Below are 18,517 nucleotides of genomic sequence, written 5' to 3'. Positions count from 1 at the left end.
GAAAACATGACATCGTCGGCTTGTAATCTTGTTCGGATCGCGGGCACGAATTTCATAAATGCTCGGTCGAGTTAATGACTGAAAACATTAACTCCTCAGGGGCCTGCGTATTTACTAAGGCTTTACCTTTGGGGAACACATTTGCATATGTGACTGCTAATAAGGTAACTGTCAAGTTTGGATAACGAACAATGTGTTGAGCTTTTGAAAATATTAGCAACAGCTTACATTGTCAATAAGATTATAAGAAAACATTTTGTCATCACTCTCTTAAAGAAATAGAGATAAATAAAGTGTTTCCATGTAAGTGTTTGTGTAGAGCGTCGGTGGCTCAGGTGTCAAGCACTTGACTTGCAATCCGCAGGTCCTGGATTCGAATCCCGCCATGTACCAAAGTGTTTTTCGATTTACATATGTCCATTTATCTGACGTTCGTACGGTGAAGGAAAACATCGTGATGCAACCTGCACATATCTGAGAAGATATTCAAAGATATGCGTGAAGTCAACTAACCCGCACTAGGCCAGCGTGGTTGACTATGGCCTAATCACCCTTTACTAAGGGTAGGCTCCGAGCCCCTCGGTGGGGACGTATAGTGAGCTAATGATGATGATATAAGTGTGTTGGCAGTGAAAATGCGAGTAAAATGTTAACTTGTAAATAAAACCTCCTTTAAAAAATGGACATTTAGATATAACATAGATAAACACTTTATTGCTCACATAACAACATTCCACAAAGCAATTATTAAAAGTTTAATATATAATTTTAAGTTAGCATTAATCTGTAGTAAACTTCATTTTATAATTATACAAGGGCAGGGTCCATTACATTTAAGATACATGCAGCATTATACGGGATAAACCCTAACCCTTTTGACCCGATATCAAATATTTTATGAATACAATATGTAAACAAATATTGTAGACGTAAAGTAATAGAAGCCTAACTTCTAGATTACAGTCCCGTACCCACAGGATACGTAGATTGTTCAGAAAAGGATAATTATTAAAAGAAATGAAAAGCAATATTGATTTAGTGTGAATAACCCTACAAAAACATAATTATTCACCTTTGTATTTTGATTCTGATAACCAAGATAACGAAATGGATAACGAGATAGGATCGTGAGTGATTCGGCAATGGAAACTTTCGCTATCACTTATATTTCTAGTTTTTCTGCTTAACAGTCTATTAATTTGTATTGTTATTTTATAATATTCAATTTAAATATATAAAATAAAGCTAGTATTGCGTTTAATGACTTTAACGAAATTGTTTCAATCTCAATCTTTTTGAACTCAATTGACTTTTTATAGTCGTCATTGAAATACGAATCCTAAGGGATTCCCCAACTTCATTATTATTCACCAGTTTCCCTCATGAGAACATCGGCAATAATAAAGTTAGCCAACATTCGAGTGTACGCGGTCATTTTGAGTGTGTACACTTTCCCCCTATGTGGCTTGTCACTGGCGATTTTCATTTACGTTTTCCCTTCATTTTTGTATTCATGAATTTGAAAATACGACTAAAACATATTACTACAAGATAGAATCATATTACAAATGAACTTATGTACTTACTAATGCTATCTTTTTAATACAAAGTTTTAACTTCGAAGAAAGAAAAAATAATATTGAATTCATAACTCTGGATTTCCATAGCTGAAAACACCGATATAAGGTAAATGAATATCCCTTTTATTTTGTTGAAGCAATGGTGATGTTAATACGTTTTTCTGCAGGTGATTCAACATTGAAAGCCGACGGTTAACAATGACAATTAGCTTCACAATTGGAATAACGTAATGAACACAAAGACGTCAAACCAGACAAACGACGCTCTAATCAGTCGACTGCTTGTTCAGAGCTCGACTGGAGGACGTATAAAGGCTTTTGTGCAACTGGTGAGGCTCTTGTGACGATCAAAGATATTGATTTCAATACATTGAATCAAAGACCGCTTAATCACATAGAACAATATCTCTATTTACTATGCAATGATAATGTGGTTTGTATTTTAACATCAATAGAAAGTACATAAGTACATTTAAAGGTTTGCTATAAAATTATCTCTAAAATAATTCCTTTACCAAATGTATAACTGAGATTTTAAAATATTTTTCAGTGATTATTTTCCTTTAATTATTTTCATTAATCATTCTACAGTAAGCGTAAATAAATTATAGTACATAGTAATGAAATTCTAGTTTTTAACTTCGGGTTTACATTTAACAGATTGCTTGCGGAAATTGGTAATGAAATCTATGAGCCTACTAAGAATATTTGCGACAACCGCCATCGTATTGTCATCGACAAAATTTTAATTAAAATTTGTGTCCCCACTGGGGGAAAACACCAGAAATCTGATACAAATTTTCTCATAATCGACGATATCAACACGAAGGCGTATGTCGCAATATTCGTAGTAGGGCCACAGTTTTAAAATACGCATGCCATTGAGTCATTTGTTATGCAGACCACGTACGTGTCGCTTTGGAAAAGAGCCGGATGTGTTTGCCTACCCCAATTTAATTTAGTCAACCTCTCTGCAATTAACTAAATAGATTGCGTATACATAGTTTGAATTTGAATACATCCATTATGCAAATAATGTAACGTTTCGATATCACTGCTACTTAATTAAGTTTTGTTCTATTTTATAAAATTCAATTAAGAAATAATATTGGAAATATTTCGGGTTGCTACTGAATTGAGCTATTAAAAGTATACATGTAGCAAAATACAGTAAACAGTTTTCTTTTTTAATGAACCCTCGGCTTAAAATATTATTGGAAATTAATATAATTTTTACAACAGGTAATCCAAAAGCTAAACAACTTAAAAGATGAATAAAATATTCCATTAGTTTTTACTTAAAACACGTACTAATAGTACTTAAATAAATAAATAAAATAACATTTAATCCTGTCAATAAAACAACACAATTATCAAAAACATAATAAAATAATTATAAAGACATAATACATAAAAACATAACAATTAATAATAAAAAGGAAATATTTATAAATAGTGCAAGTGTTTACTTGAGAATTACGTATTGTGAAATATATTTTTACTTATATTTTCTCCGTCGAACAATAGAAACATCAATGTTTCTCTAAAGAATAATAATCTGACGTTAAGTATAATGTAGCAGGAAACTTTTAATTTAACTTTTCGCTTGGTAAGTGATGGATCGAGGTTGCAAGCGGACTTGCATTGCTCCTCACAACACATCCATTAGTTAAATAGCTTTTCCATCAAGATTAACTTATCAAGCTGATGTCAAACCTTGTTTTCATACAAATTTGAAGTCTATTCAAATGCTTTATCTAGAATAAAACACATAAAAGTGTTAACTTATTATAATTTTTGTTTCATCAAAAACAAGACTTTACTTTTTGCTATTGTGTTGTAATGTTTCTTTGGCCTCTTTACTATCAGCTTACTATACGTCGCCGCTGAGGAACTCGGAGCCTATTCTAAGCTATGGGTGACTAGGCCATAGTCAACCACGCTGACCTTCAGCGGATTGGTCGAGTTCACACAAATATTTGAATGTCTTCGCAAGATATGTGCAGGTTGCATCAAGATGTTTTCCTTCATCGTAATAACATCGGGTAAATGTACATATATAAATCGGAATACAAAAAACATATTCGTACATGCCGGGATTTGAACTTAGAACCTGCATATTACAAGTCAAGTTCTGAGGGAGCCGGGCGCTCTGTATTTGAACCACCTGCAGCTTAACTTGACCTGGTTATAAAGATTAAAGAGTCATAAGATTAGTATAATCACCCTTGAATTAGGGTAGGCTCCGAGCCCCTCGGTGGGGACGGATAGTGAGCTGATGATAATGATGAAGATTAGCATTCTTTTACTGTGTGTATGACACATTCAAGAGAATGATCAGTTTGTTCAATGTCCTTTTGTTTATGTACTGCTACTTATGTTTACACAATAAATATATTAGTCATAATATGAGTCATTATAACTTTTTATCGCTTGTTATCAATATGACGCTATACCTACGTGATTATTGCAACGATAATATTAAATTAATTATGTTAAATTATGTGTTTTGAGTTCATTAATTCTTTTCAGCTTTGAGTATGTTATTTTACATTAATTGAGAACAAGTTTTTTTTTGTTGAATGATAAAATAAGTAGAAAAATGTCAATAATGTAACTGCGGCGAGTCGCAAAAATTGATAAGGCATTTTACCAATAGATATTTTTGATAAGATACCATACGTTATATGTTTTCAATATATTCAACCTTTGCGTCGATTATTCATTAGTTTGTATTTTTACCTGAAGTGTTGTTCTCGACACACTACAGTATTAATTTACTCTCGTGTTTTAAGTGAGGAGTATTTAACAAAATGCAATCTGAAACTGAAAGTAAGTAATTTAAATTTACATAAATATTAAATGCTTGAAAAAAGGTAGCCAAGTATAGATATTACGCGGAGAGATAATAATCATGTGGTTTTTATTCTTTATGAAAGAACTAGTTGACTCCCGCGACTCTGTCCGCGCAAGATTAGAAAAAAGCTTAATAAAAAAATAAGTAGCCTATGTGTTCTTCCAGACTATGTCCTAGGTGTGTGCCAAATTTCATAAAAATCCGATGAACCGTTCTGAGGTACCTTCAAAGAATCATTCATCCATCTTAACATTTGAATTTATAATATTAGTAAGACAGTAAGAAGTAAGAAAAAAAATGAAGAGGTAAGATGCGACAGAATAAAAATAATATTTATAATCTTAACAAAACACACGTCATTTGGACTTCAAACAGACATATTTGTATACACGTTATGACATAATATTGTAGTTAATTTATTAAAAGTTTTTTATTACTTATTTTGTTATTTTTATATTTATTTATGATTTTGATAAACGGATTTTATTAGACATATCAAGATATCTTTGTAAAAGATTATCAGGTATTTATTTCTATTTTTATAAGTATTGTATCAAGACGTAAAAGTATGAATGTAGCAGAAGCGAAATCGAAGCCAAATGGAGGTCCGTGATCTCTGCCCACCCCTCTAGGTTACGGGTATGAGTTATGTTGTTGTTACTTAAAAAGTGACTAAATATCGATATGACGGCTTATAGAGTTATACATAAGAATACAAACAGAATACATAAGTACATAATGTGACCCTTCGTTTAAAAATGGATAGAAAGATGATGTTTAAATGTTTTTTTCAGTGAAAGAGAGAGGTGCGCCGCCACCATACTCCGACATCCCTCAAAATCCAGCACCACAAGTATTTTCACAACCAGTTCCACAAGGATTTCCACAACCAGTCATAGTAGGAACGGCGGTTGCTTACCCTGGTGCTACCGTGGTACCAGCAGGAACTACCACCATGGTGATAGGGAATCAAATGGGTTCATCACCGGCGGTATACATATGTAAATCGTGCAATAGTCAAATCATAACGAGGGTGGAAAGGAAGCCTTCACTCAGAACACATTTGTTCGCTCTCTTGTTGTGTGTTGTTGGGTAAGTTTGATTTCTTAGCATTAGTTACATAGAGGTAAATCTTATATATAATACTAGCGGACCCGACAGACGTTGTCCTATCTACACGTCTTTAATTTGAAAATTCGAATATTATTTAAAATTTGACACTGCGATGGTAGCGCCATCTGTCGGATCCAATCTAAAACATTCCAAAATCAACAACTACTAATAAATTAAAAATTAATTAAAAAACATTGTCCAGCGGACAAAATTGTGAATCTATACCATTCCCAGATCCCCTAGAACACACACAAAAAATTTCATCAAAATCGGTCCAGTCGTTTCAGAGAAGTTCAGTGACATACACACTCACAGAAGAATTATATATATATATAAAGATAATATTCTCATGTCACAATTTTTGTCTTATATGAAAACCATTCAAGCTTATTTTTTTATAAATTTATTACAGAGAATTCTTTGTCCTTGTCAAAAATAGGATGATGTGAAAGAGAAAGTTGTAATATATAATTTCAGATTGACGTAGGAATATATTCAGTTGATTATTTTTGTATTTTTAATTAAGTTTATTTAAATATTATTTATTATTATTGTGGTTTGTTATGAGGCCGTTTGAAACTTTTCTGATGATTCTAAAATTAAAACTGTTGTGTTTGTTTTCAGGTGCTGGCCACTGGTGTGTTTACCTTACTGCGTGGATACGTGCAATAATGCTGACCATTTTTGTCCTAGTTGTAACGCCTACCTCGGATCTTATTTAGGCTAACGATTTGCCAAATGTTTAGTTTGCCAAAGGTTAGGTATCAATTAACCTAATTCAAATAGACAAAGTTTTAAGCGATGTTTTATTAGTAACATCACTGTTACTAAATATAAATATATTTGAACTGAACTACTGTTTGGTCAAGCTTAGAACATTACTGTGAAATTCCACTGTCATATTGTAACCTTTATTTATTTCGAATAGAATGAAAAAGATGGCAACATAATATTGTAACAATATTTCGACAATCGAAACCCATTGTAAAATTTAATTTACTGTGGTGATTCTAGGAATCTGAGGCTGTATCACGACTGATTTGCGTTATGCGTTTTCGTAACGACATCAACAAAAAATTACAAATTTTTTATACGATATGTTGTTAGATTTCCCGAACGATCTCTCGCAAAGTTTCGTGCTTGGCGCCTTTCAAATTAGAAAGAGTAATAATATGATTTATTCTAATTTTGCTTGTGTTGTTTTAGATAAGGGCTTAATTTTTTGCTCATTCTTGAGTCAGTAAATTTTGTGTAAAATGTGGCACTGTAAGCTTTGTGTATGATAACATAGTAATGCGAAAAACGATGGTCATTTTTTTATCTGGTACGTCGCAGTGCTTTGGATAAAATTATGTTACCAGGCGTTGTGTTTTTTCTAAGCAATATCAGAGTAAATGAATTTATAATATTTATTCAGTAAAGGCAGGCAATGCATTTGTGGTTCCTCTAATGGTCCATGGGTGTTGGATCAATTAATGTTAGGCCGTTGTTCGTTCACCACCTTATCCTATATAAAAGTTAAGGACAACAAATAATTGTAAAATTGTTGTCAAATTTGAAAAAAAATACTTTTACAATGTTTGTAAATAATAAAATATGATTTTTAAGCCATGTGTTTCATTTGATATGAAAGGTCGATCAAAGGTAGGCAACGCTTATACAAATGCGTAAATCTATGGGCAACGGTCACGTCGCTATTTCAGCGATTTCAGGTGGCCGCTCATTCGTTTGCCACCTTATGATATAGAAAAAAAAAATTGATATGCTGTGTCCTTCGCAATATTCACTTAAGAATAAAAAGCCACACAAATACAAACAGATAAACAAACTATTTGACTATTGCGGAAAAAGGATATATGAGATATTGAACTAAATTCAAAGAATATGATTAACATGAACAGATATTACTTTGAAAATACTCCTAATCAAAATGCTGATAAGCTGTTTATCGATGCTTGTATCAGTAAATACCATTTAAATTTGTATGTAAATTATTTAAATACATACATACTTGTAAGCCATGGCTTAGATAATGAATTAAATGTGTAATTATCTTTAATTTCTATATGGTCATTTGATTTAACAGTGGTAAAACCCGCTTTAACATCTTCGCACGAATTGGCCCGGTTCGCCCGGTGAAATACCACGGCCACACAGAAGACAGGCGTAAAGTGGAAGCAATTCCGCGTTTCGTCTGATGAGTGTGCGTCCCGGAGGCCTCATTTAGTCCTCTTTCCCTTTCCACCTTTTTTCGTATAAGGAAAGGATGGGAAGTGGAAGTGGACTTTCCGGATGAGAGGATGCATGGAAAGGGAATATATGTATTTTCTTTATGTGCATCCTCTCCTCCGTCGATTGAAGGTAGGCAACGCATTTGCAATTGCGTGTGTCTATGGGCAGCGGTCGCTTCGCTATATCAGCGATTTCAGGTGGCCGCTCGCTCGTTTGCCACCTTATGATGTAAAAAAATATATGAAGATTCTATTTTTATTACTTTTTTGTGTAAAAAGAAAAAGAACATTTAGAGTTATTGGGAGCATCCTCATTTTTTGAAGTCGTTTAAAAAATTAAAAAAAGAGTTTTATTCTTCAGTAAACGAACCTTACTAACGTATCTTACTTTTTACTAACATTATAAAAGCGAATATTTAGATGGATGGATGGATCGATGGATAGATGTTTGTCTGAAGGTATCTCCAGAAAGGCTGAACGGATCTCGATGAAATTTGGCAAACACATAGAACAAACTCTGGAAGAACACATAAGATATTCATTATGTTTTTTTTTAATTCCGCGCGGATGCAGTCACTGGCGACAGCTAGTCAATAATATATAAAAATACAGATTGAAAATCGTTTGAATACGCACGAGTAGAGTGCGGAGATGTGAGTTACTATAAATAAACTCTTAGGGCACCTTTGTAACTATTTTTATTCTTACAAATGTGTTGTAGTCGTCATAGTAATCGTAAAGTCGATAATTCGATGCAAATTAAACAGAGCGAGATAAATATACAAAGTGTAAGGTAATACGTATAAATGTACCAGTTATCATTTATCTTATCATAGTTTCAGTAATCTCTAGCCAGTGTTGGTACAGAAACAATTTTATCGACTGACAAGAGTTTGTTTGTGAGTGCGTTAATAAAACTGTGTATCAATATTTTACTAGAAATCGACAATTTTGGCAAATGTTATAATGCAATCGAGTAGTGGATGTAAGTAAAACGCTTTAATTGTACTGTGTACTGTGGCTATATTATTTATCCGGGTTATAATGGTGTAGTGTTTTGTTTACTTGGATTTTGTTAAATGTCAGATGACGCTGCGGTAAATATTGGATATTGTGTAAATTGATAAAGATAAAATGAGGAATGGAAATAGTTATTAAGTTGATTTAGTTCGATTGTTGCTTATTTTAGTACACTAAAGGACATGTTGTGAGAATTTATTTGTGTTTTAAACTATGAATATGTTAAGAAACCCATTCTTTATGAGAATAATTATATGCCAATGTATGATGCACTCTCTTTTTGTGTCAATTTAAATAAAAGATGGCAAACAGTTCTTAATTAGGTAGCATGCTGAGATTTACGCACTATTTAATATAATTTCGACATTATGAATTTGTTCATAATGTTGTAAACGTTATATTAAGAACTTAATACAATTTCAGCTAAGAACGAGACTAGCGTTTACAATGGTACGGATACCTTCCAACAACCACCGACCGCTCCACCACCATATCCTGGGCTTCCGAACCCCGAACCACCGAACCCGGGGCCACCAAACCCAGGACCACCGTACCCTGGGACACAGCACCCGGGGCCTTATTACCCTGGTACACAGTATCCAGGCTCACAATACCCTGGACCACAGTACCACGGGCAACCGCAGTCAGAACCAACACCATACCCTCGTGTGGTACAAGGACCAAATGTGGTACATGTACAGCCTGTGATACCGACTGTGGTGGTAGGACATCGGATGGGTCCCAATTCGACGGCCTTCGTGTGTAAATCCTGCAACCATCAGATTGTCACTCGCGTGGAACGTAATGCTTCGCTAAGAACTCACTTGGTGGCGCTGTTTTTGTGTTTTGTCGGGTAATAATAACTTTGCCTATTACAAAGCTGTTCTCTTTTGCAAGATTTCCATTTTAAAATGTAGAAGAAGTAAGATAATTATAATATCGGTCATTATTCATCAGTATTTTTTTTCAGATGTTGGCCGTTTGCTTGTTTGCCGTATTGCATTGATTCCTGTAACAATGCCGATCACTATTGTACGAACTGTGGCGCATATATTGGATCATACACAGGCTGAAAGATGACCAATTCAAAAACCATATTATGGAACTTACAATAATTTAAAATAACAAATATGTGTTTGATGTATTTTAAATTAAAATAAATACACATTTGTCGCAGTTAATAATTGCAGAAATGTGTATAATATATAATTAAAATATTCGAATTAAATACGTAAAATTTCAATTGATTCAACAAATATTCTTTAATCTAAACTTTTACAATTGATTGTAACATATATGTAAATATAAATCTGTTTGTCTTTTTTTGTTGCGTTATTGTAAAATATAAATTAAAGACAATAATTGTTTAAACATGTATTTTGATTTATAAATTAAAATCGTTCTTTTTCTCATATGCGCCTAAAAAAAGTATCCGCAAATTTAGATTATGAAAATATTGCGACCAAAAAATTTATGGCAAATCAAACACATATTTTACGCACACTTATATATTTATTGAATATACAATAAAACAATATTCATAAAAGTAATTAATTTTTAATATACAAAAATATAAGACCTACTTCGAACAAATTTAAAGAAAATCAAATATGTTGGAAGTATTATAATTTGCCTCTTAGTTATTTCAAATTTGATCTATTAAGGTACCGAAAATTTTCAAGTGTATTCAATGAGATAAAGCTTGAAAGGTACAACTTTAGGTTACAGATTTTTAAACACTTTTAAAATTCAAATAAAAGGCTAAAAATCATTTGATTGTCTTGAATCTTACTAAACATCATCAATGTTGGTATGTCCCAAGGTAAGCATTGCAATTGGGACAGTAATGGTCCACGTTCTTGCAAGAATCCATACAATAAGGCACAAATGCACAAGGCAAGCATCTGAAACGATAAATATTATTTAATCGTAATCATCCGGTTATCGTTCATCGTTATTGGATCAAATTATTCATTATAACTTTCAAATATGGAATGATATCGATAAAAAGCGCAAAAAAAAGCTGAACTATCAAAAAAATTGATAAACACGTAATATTTGACAGAAAATGCCGTTTGGGCGCAACACTCTTCCCTTCAATTGTTACAATGAAAGAGATTTAATTATAAAAATAAAATTAATAACATATTACTTAATCTTTGAGCTATTTTAACATAGATTAAGTAATCATTATATACTTACACAGATACGAATAGAATGACAGCAATTAAATGTGTTTTTGCTGAGGATTTGTGTTCGATTCTCGAGACTATGGAGTTACCGCAGCTCGGACACATTTTCTGCACGGGCACGGGGCCCACTGGTGCGGATTCCATTGTGACACTGTAAAACAGATATAATAATACATTCATAATTTAAATTGAGTTTACCCATATTATTTAGATTTGGGATGGTTGACTATATAGGTACGATGACTGTAGAAATAAAAACAAGAAAAAAATGCGTCTAAACTGTATCCAGTGTCTATTCAATATATGTAATTAGTGGCATTAATTGTATATAATATAAAAGACATAGATTGCATTTAATAAATATAATCGAATTTAAATTTTAACATCAATAAATTCAAACAGAAATGTACTCAAAACTAAGAAAAAAATTAGAAAAAGAAATATGAAAAGTTATTGAGTAGTTATTTTAATTTATACCTAGATGGCGTTGTCTTCATATTAAAATAAAATATTTTTTTGAAATCATCAGCCAGATTAGAACTTTATAAAATATATTGTTCTTAATAAAAACGTAAAGTTATATTATGTGACTTTTATAGCAGGTAAAGTAAAGTTTAAAAGAGACCATAACGACGTACCCCATAAATGTTGTTGAAAAGGTGTTGAATATTTTTCCAGTAGTGGCTAAATTAGCAACCAGTAAAGGGCGTCGTTCGCAAGCGATTGATCGGCCGATTGGATGTACCTATGATATTTAAACGGTATCTCGCTTACTCATTCTTTCTATATGGTTTTAGATAACTATTTATAATCTTACTAATATTATAAATGTGAATGTTAAGATGTATGGATAGATGTCTGTTGGAAGATCTCCAGGACTGCTTACTTGCTTGCTTGCCCTTAGTAGCCTGATTTACATACAAAAGTGATTTATTTTTAATATTACTGTGTTTGCTTGATAAAATAAAATAATAATGAAATTTGTTTTTTTTTTTAATTTCGTTGGAAAGAATATTATACAACAGTAAAATAGGTACAGCCAACCTATAAAAAACTAATAACATTCGGTTTAAAAGATTGGTATCAAAATTGAAACTAGGCTAATAAGGGTAAACGGATCTGTTTTCTTTACCAGTGCTTACATCACTTCTTTCTACACATGTTTGAATATAGCTTTTCAAAAAGTTCAAAAAGTGAGGTTACTAATATTATAAATGCGAACGTTTAAATGGATGGATGGATAGATCGATGGATGTTTGTTGGAAGGTATTTTAAGTACCGCTGAACGAATCCCGACGAAATTTAACATAGATGTAGAATATAGTCTGGAAGAACACATAGGCTACTTATCATGTTTTATTTTGAATCCGCGCGGTCGGAGTCGCGGGTGACAGCTGGTATATTATGACATAGAATGTAATGAACTGTTTCGTTTCGTAATGCATACATCACATATTTTTATACAGCTTTCTAAAAAGTTCAAAGATTAATTCGTTTTTTATGTTAATTTGAATTAAAGATTATGTTGTTTAGTGTCAGGAATTTAGCCAGTACGAAAAAGGTGTGCTTAGGTCCATGTATGGGATAACAACGATGTTAATAGATTCTTCCGAATGTACAGCTTGGGTGATGTACAGGGTGGGTGGGTGGTAAATACTTGACTTGTCTACAATTAGTTAAAGTCGCAAAACCCGTGCTTTTAAATTTTTATACTTCATAAAATAGAATATTATCATAAAACTTCCCGATTTCATATATCTATCACATATAAATATTTTTATCGTTTCCGGTAATTCAAAGAGATAAGCTTTTATCTATTTTACGCATCAATTTGGCTTTTATCTATTATACACGTCACAGTTTCTTGTTACCAAGTTCACGTGTGGAAACAAATAAAATATCAAAGTCATGATAACTTTTAGCCTTTTTTTATATCATAAGGTGGCAAACGAACGAGAGGCACCTGAAATCGCTGAAATAGCGAAATGACTGTTGCCCATAGACATACGCAATTGAATATGCGTTGCCTACCTTTTATCGACAGAGGAGAGGATGTTCAGAAAGAAAATATTTTCCCTTTCCTTGCATCCTCTCACCCGGAAAGTCCACTTCCACTTCCCATCCTTTCCTTATAAGAAAAAGGGTGGGAAGGGAAATAGGACTAAATAAGGCCTCCGGGAGGCATACTCATCAGACAAAACGCGGAATTGCTTACACTTCTCGCCTGTCTTCTGTGTGGTCGTGGTATTTCACTGGGCGAGCCGGGCCAATTCGTGCGAAGATGTTAAAGCGGACTCTACTACTGTTACTAAATTGTTAATGTTTGGGATACTATGCCAGCCAAATAAGCGTGGGAGCTTTTAACGTTCTAAATGCCAGCAACAACATCAGAGGGTTTAGTCAAAATGCATTCGCTTCGAAGCGATTCCATAGCGAACTTTAAAAATGTATGGAACTGACACGCGACAATTACATGTAATTGTCGCGTGTCAGTTAAATCACAAGTTATCGAAAATTAATGTCAGTTGTATAAATTTTTGAAGTTCTCTAAGTTCTCTCTCTCTAATCGCTTCGAATGGGCCAGCTTGCCCAATGTAATACCACAACCACACAGAAGACAAGAGTGACGTAGAAGTAAGGTTATGTCTGCTGGGTGTGGGTTCTGGAGGACTAATTTTAATCCTCTTTCTCTTTCCGCCTATTAATTATACGAAAGATTGGGAAGGATGTGGATTTGATGGAGAAGGAGACGCACATGAAGGGGAAATTCATTTTACGTGGGGTCATAGTCAAGTGTTTTTTTATACCTTGTAAAAAAAGTATATATATAGTTATCAATAAAGATTAACAGTGTTTGAATTTCTCGCAAATAACATCGCGTGGATTAATCCTGGTTCATATCTGTCAGTACCGCGAAATGATATCTTGAGAGATACGAGCATCAATCGAATTATTTGTTTAACTGAGGATTTGGTTGTTTTGTATCTAATAGGTGGTTATGTATGTATAATATATGTAGAACGTGTCATTAATATTTTGGTCAAGATATTTTGGAATACATTAAATAAAAGAATTTCATTGGTAGTAGGCAATGGATGTGAAATCAGTTCTTTTCAGGAGAATATTTTAAGCAACGCCTGTTTATAAATATTTGCAAATTTTAACTATATTAAAAATTGCATGAAAACATTTCTAGGTGAATATTTTCGTTAGGAAAAGGTGATATGCAATGCATGTTTTATTACTTATTTTATTTACTTTTTTTTAAATTCGCCTTTATGGTATTGACTTAGTCATTTTTTTTTTATTGCTTTCATCTTAAATATAAAATTGTGTCACTAGCAAATATTTATTTTTTATTTGAGTGATTTAATTAAAATGTTATCTATGACGGGAAATAATAAGGAAATTAATAAAAAAAAATTAAAAAGCATGTTATAATTACAAATAATAATTGGATTAAACAATAATAAATCTTATCTTATGATTTAGACAATCCGGATGTGCGGTACTATCAGCAACTAAGGTATACCATCTTATTTACGATACGTTATCTTATGATGTAAACTGTTTTGTACACCGTATAAAAAATACCCGTGTGACGTTATTGTACTTATAAACAATTATCAGTGGATGTTATTTCAAATTAAATTACACAACATTTTAAGTACAAATGTGTGAAGTGTTCTCCTTTTAAGAAAGACTTAAACATAACGTACAGTCGACTTTGTTCGCAGTAACCAGTGAAAGGAAAATGAACGTCGTAACGGACTAATACTGTTCTCCTACTTTTAAATGCTTATTAGGTGCTGCCAATTTTTTCATTAAATAAAAAAAACAACAGTCAGTTAACCGTCGGCTTCTGAGACCTCTGTATAAAAGATATCGTAATCCCTGTCATTATCTTCTGACTTTGACTCCTGATATATTTTCTGACCCTTACAGTTTTAAGGCTTACAAGATGTTTAAATGCAAAAACGGTTTATACCTGATTTCGCTAAAATAGCGAAGATTTGGTACCCGTAGAAATTCGCAGGATGTTTAATATTTGGAGATACATAGTCTACCTTTAATGGCACGAATAGAAAGACAACATTTCTTCTTTCTTATGATGGTAGCTTTGTTCAATATAATTGTAAGTCGTTTTATTTTGATTTCTTTAGCCTACTACGTCATTTAGTAACGTTTAGTCTCAAAAAAGTGACCTTACTAACAATTGTAATTTAATTATTGTGCTAACTTTACACACGGATAAACACGGCAGCATTGGAGGCTGTAGGAACCAATTAGACGCTATAATATTAGTCTTCCTGTGTTCTTTGTAATAAACAAATAAATCTTTATTACCAGACTGACACCGTGGGTTTCTGACACTAAAAACTCCATATGAAATGTATTTTCATCCCTGTCTTTTATCTTTGACAAATCATATGTTTTAAACAGGCATTTCGGTGTCAGAAACCCACGGTGACAGGGGTAATGTTTTCGGCGTTATGAATTTATGGTCAGTTTTACATATATTGACCTCCTCTAACCTAAGCGCCTTAACCGATGTTTGTGAGTACTGTATTACCGTTATTTTCGGTATTCCCGCGAGTTTCAGCATCATAAGTCAGTCAGCGTAATTTTGTATTTATTTTATTTCAATAATACTTCTTAACGCAGTACTTACTTATTCCAAATAAAGATAGCCCACATACGTTTCGATTCTTGCCAACGTCAACAGTCTCGGCCGGTCGACCTTCACAATGCCAAGGATTTCGGCGATTCTCAGATCGCTCGTTGTATTGCTATGACTTCATACTGCCGAAGAAAAACATAACATCGCTTTCAGGTTTTTAATTAAAACTAACTGGCGCCTGCGACTCCGTCCGCGTGATATGAAATAAATAGTTTCCGGCAATTATACCAACTTTTCTCACTTTTTAAACTTCCCATAGACCTCCACGAACATTTCAAGACTAAGAAAAGATAAATCCGTTCAGCCGCTATCGAGTTTTAGCCAGACTAACGAACAGAAATTTATTTTTATATATATAGATAGGAAAGAATTATAAGATAAGGTTTTGCTTAAAACGCCTTATTTCTATGATTAGGTATGTACTTTGTAGTTATGTAAGTAATCTATATATGAACATTAATAAACACTTCCTTACATTTTCATTATCTTGTTTGTGATACTAGGAACTACTCGTATCAGAATTCTTTATTATTTCACTATCAGAGTTTCTATCATCGAAATCCGATCATAAATATTTCTATAACTTCCTTTTTAACTTGATAAGATTATAACTACTTTTATTCGCTTATATATGGAGGCAAACGAGCGAGCGGCCACCTGATTCGCTAAAATAGCGAGCTGCCCATAGACATTTGATGGGTTAGACAACGTGCATTCGCTTCGACACTAACTTTCGATAAGTGAAGTGATTGTCGCGCGTCAGTTTCATACATTTTTGAAGCTCGGAATCGATTCGAAGCGAATTATTTTGTCTAACCTCTCTGAAAAGGTTGATGGTGGAACTCATTGCTTTAGTACGGTAAAATCTTAGTAGCATTCAACGTGTCAAAACTTAAAAATATCTATATAAACCAGTGATTTAATAAAACAAAATTAAAGATTTATAATAATTTAATATAACTAATTAAGTCACTCATTTACAACGAGTTCACACTTTCAGTTTCTCTTCAAACACAATAAGAATTAAAATTCACAAGAAGAAAAAAGAAATCTTAACATTAATTTGTTTATTTACAATCAATATTACTCGAAGATTATCCGAAATAATAAATTAAAAAAATACTATACGTGTTGCAATAGTGTAAAGACACACATACACACCTAAATAGCTTTAAAAGGAAACAATAGTAACGTATGAAGATAAAATTACACATACAATTCCGTGACGTAAAAAGCGATAAATTTTGTTAAAATTTCATAATAAACAGTACATTCTTTACAGGATTATAAGACAACGAACACGAAACGTACATTATTAGGTACTGATAATCTTAAGATACAATCTATTGGGTTTATAAAATCAGAAATATTAAGCATCCAAATATTCAAATACGTGTTTTATACAAGTTTAAAAAATTACATGACAGAAAAATCACATCGTTAAACGGCTATTATTTTGATGAGCGATTTTAAAATTCATTATAAAACGCTAAAACAAAATGGTCTTTAGCCCAGCCTTTACCTTTATCCCAATAGATCTGTTAAGCTAATTGGGCAAAGCGATTAAATATACATCTAGCTTATCATTGCTGATAAGTTCCAAGATACGCATTACAGTTGGGGCAATAGTGGTCGGCGTTCTGGCAGCTGTTCATGCAGTAAGGCACACAGATACAAGGCCAACATCTGGAAAGAAAACCGTTTTATAAGCATTATTTTTTACTATCGTCTTCAATGTTATCATCTATTAGAAAGTCTGTCCCTTATATATATCTTGATGCATTCTAACCATACTCTATAATTTATGTTTTTCTTTGCTTACTTTAAGATTTGTGTGTGTAATTTAATGAAATATTTAATTGTGTATCGAAAGCCATAATTCAAATTATTTGATTTGAAGCTCGACCTTGATAGTAATCGTTTTTTTTTTAATTCTAAAAAAACCAACAATGTTTTTGATTCATAGCGTGATAGCAATGGACGATACGATCATCGATTAATAGATATATTCGCGCATGCAATTATACTCTTTATTGCAAAGTACAGAAGGTTTGAATTTCTATTGTTAATACTTACAGAAACAAACATAGAACAAGAGCTATTATGTGTGTTTTTGTCGTGGCTTTGCGCTCGACCCTCGAAATGATGGCGGCGCCGCACGACGAACACGTCAGACGGGTGGGGTCAGGTCCCACTGGTGCGATATTCATGTTGCCTCTGAAAAAGTTTAGAAAAATAAATCAATAATAATTCTCGAAATATTTTGTACAAAAATTAATTTAGTATCCTGAAAAAAGGCGTAAAGATCTATGGAATATTCTACATGCAGCACGAACTAAAACAAATTGATGCATTTGATAGTATTTCTAAATTTCTTTCTTTTTTCTGTTCTTTGTTTATATAAATAAATTAAAAAAAAAACAGGTGGACACGAGCGATGTGTAAATATGTTGCAAAGTACTTTTAATATATGATACGACTGAATCTCCATTTTGTCTTAGTTCTTTAGTTGCTATCTGTTTCTGCTTTTCTTCCTTACCTATATGTCCGTATGCCAGTTACATGTCTGATAAAACGAAATGTTACTATGTATACATTATTGTTTTTAGTAGAATATTTGCCTTTCGGAAATGACTCATCTACCTGATATTAGGGCTGCTACCTAAAATTTCAAGAAATAGAATCATGCGCACAAATAACTAGAGTTTGTGTTCACAAAGTATAAAATTACCTCAGATAATATCACAACATTGATTGTTAAATATTAATTAGTCTTAAAAACTTAAGACTTATATACTACAAATGAACAAGGTACCTACAAACAGAAGTCAAATTACAAATGA

General features: G+C 32.7%; 3 protein-coding genes and 1 long non-coding RNA gene across 4 annotated transcripts in view; 3 read left to right on the top strand and 1 right to left on the bottom strand.

The window, feature by feature from the left end:
- The window catches only part of LOC106113509 (uncharacterized), a 43,798-nt gene extending 41,787 nt beyond the window's left edge, over positions 1-2,011 (top strand). Inside the window, exon 6 of the long non-coding RNA XR_001227664.1 lies at positions 1,748-2,011. This is a non-coding gene — a long non-coding RNA (uncharacterized LOC106113509). The remainder of the gene's footprint in view (positions 1-1,747) is intronic.
- Positions 2,012-4,265: 2,254 nt separating this feature from the next.
- Positions 4,266-7,097, top strand: LOC106113508 (lipopolysaccharide-induced tumor necrosis factor-alpha factor homolog). The gene is made up of 3 exons (XM_013306317.1): positions 4,266-4,412; positions 5,232-5,529; positions 6,175-7,097. The coding sequence occupies exons 1-3, from the start codon at positions 4,394-4,396 to the stop codon at positions 6,275-6,277; spliced, it is 420 nt and encodes a 139-aa protein (XP_013161771.1). The 5' UTR covers positions 4,266-4,393; the 3' UTR covers positions 6,278-7,097.
- A 1,440-nt stretch (positions 7,098-8,537) lies between these two features.
- LOC106113507 (lipopolysaccharide-induced tumor necrosis factor-alpha factor homolog) lies at positions 8,538-10,060 on the top strand. The gene is made up of 3 exons (XM_013306316.1): positions 8,538-8,766; positions 9,225-9,654; positions 9,772-10,060. The coding sequence occupies exons 1-3, from the start codon at positions 8,748-8,750 to the stop codon at positions 9,872-9,874; spliced, it is 552 nt and encodes a 183-aa protein (XP_013161770.1). The 5' UTR covers positions 8,538-8,747; the 3' UTR covers positions 9,875-10,060.
- A 338-nt stretch (positions 10,061-10,398) lies between these two features.
- On the bottom strand, positions 10,399-11,738 carry LOC106113389 (lipopolysaccharide-induced tumor necrosis factor-alpha factor homolog). The gene is made up of 3 exons (XM_013306118.1): positions 11,632-11,738; positions 11,004-11,144; positions 10,399-10,705 (listed from the first exon to the last, which is right to left on the bottom strand). Exons 1-3 carry the CDS (start codon positions 11,634-11,636, stop codon positions 10,603-10,605), a joined length of 249 nt encoding a protein of 82 aa, XP_013161572.1. The 5' UTR covers positions 11,637-11,738; the 3' UTR covers positions 10,399-10,602.
- Positions 11,739-18,517: the final 6,779 nt, after the last annotated feature.

This window comes from Papilio xuthus, unplaced genomic scaffold, assembly GCF_000836235.2.
Source record: "Papilio xuthus unplaced genomic scaffold, Pxut_1.1 DF828258.1, whole genome shotgun sequence".
NCBI lineage: Eukaryota > Metazoa > Arthropoda > Insecta > Lepidoptera > Papilionidae > Papilio > Papilio xuthus.
Note: the sequence above shows the minus strand (reverse complement) of the source record. Positions and strands in the feature narration are given on the sequence as shown.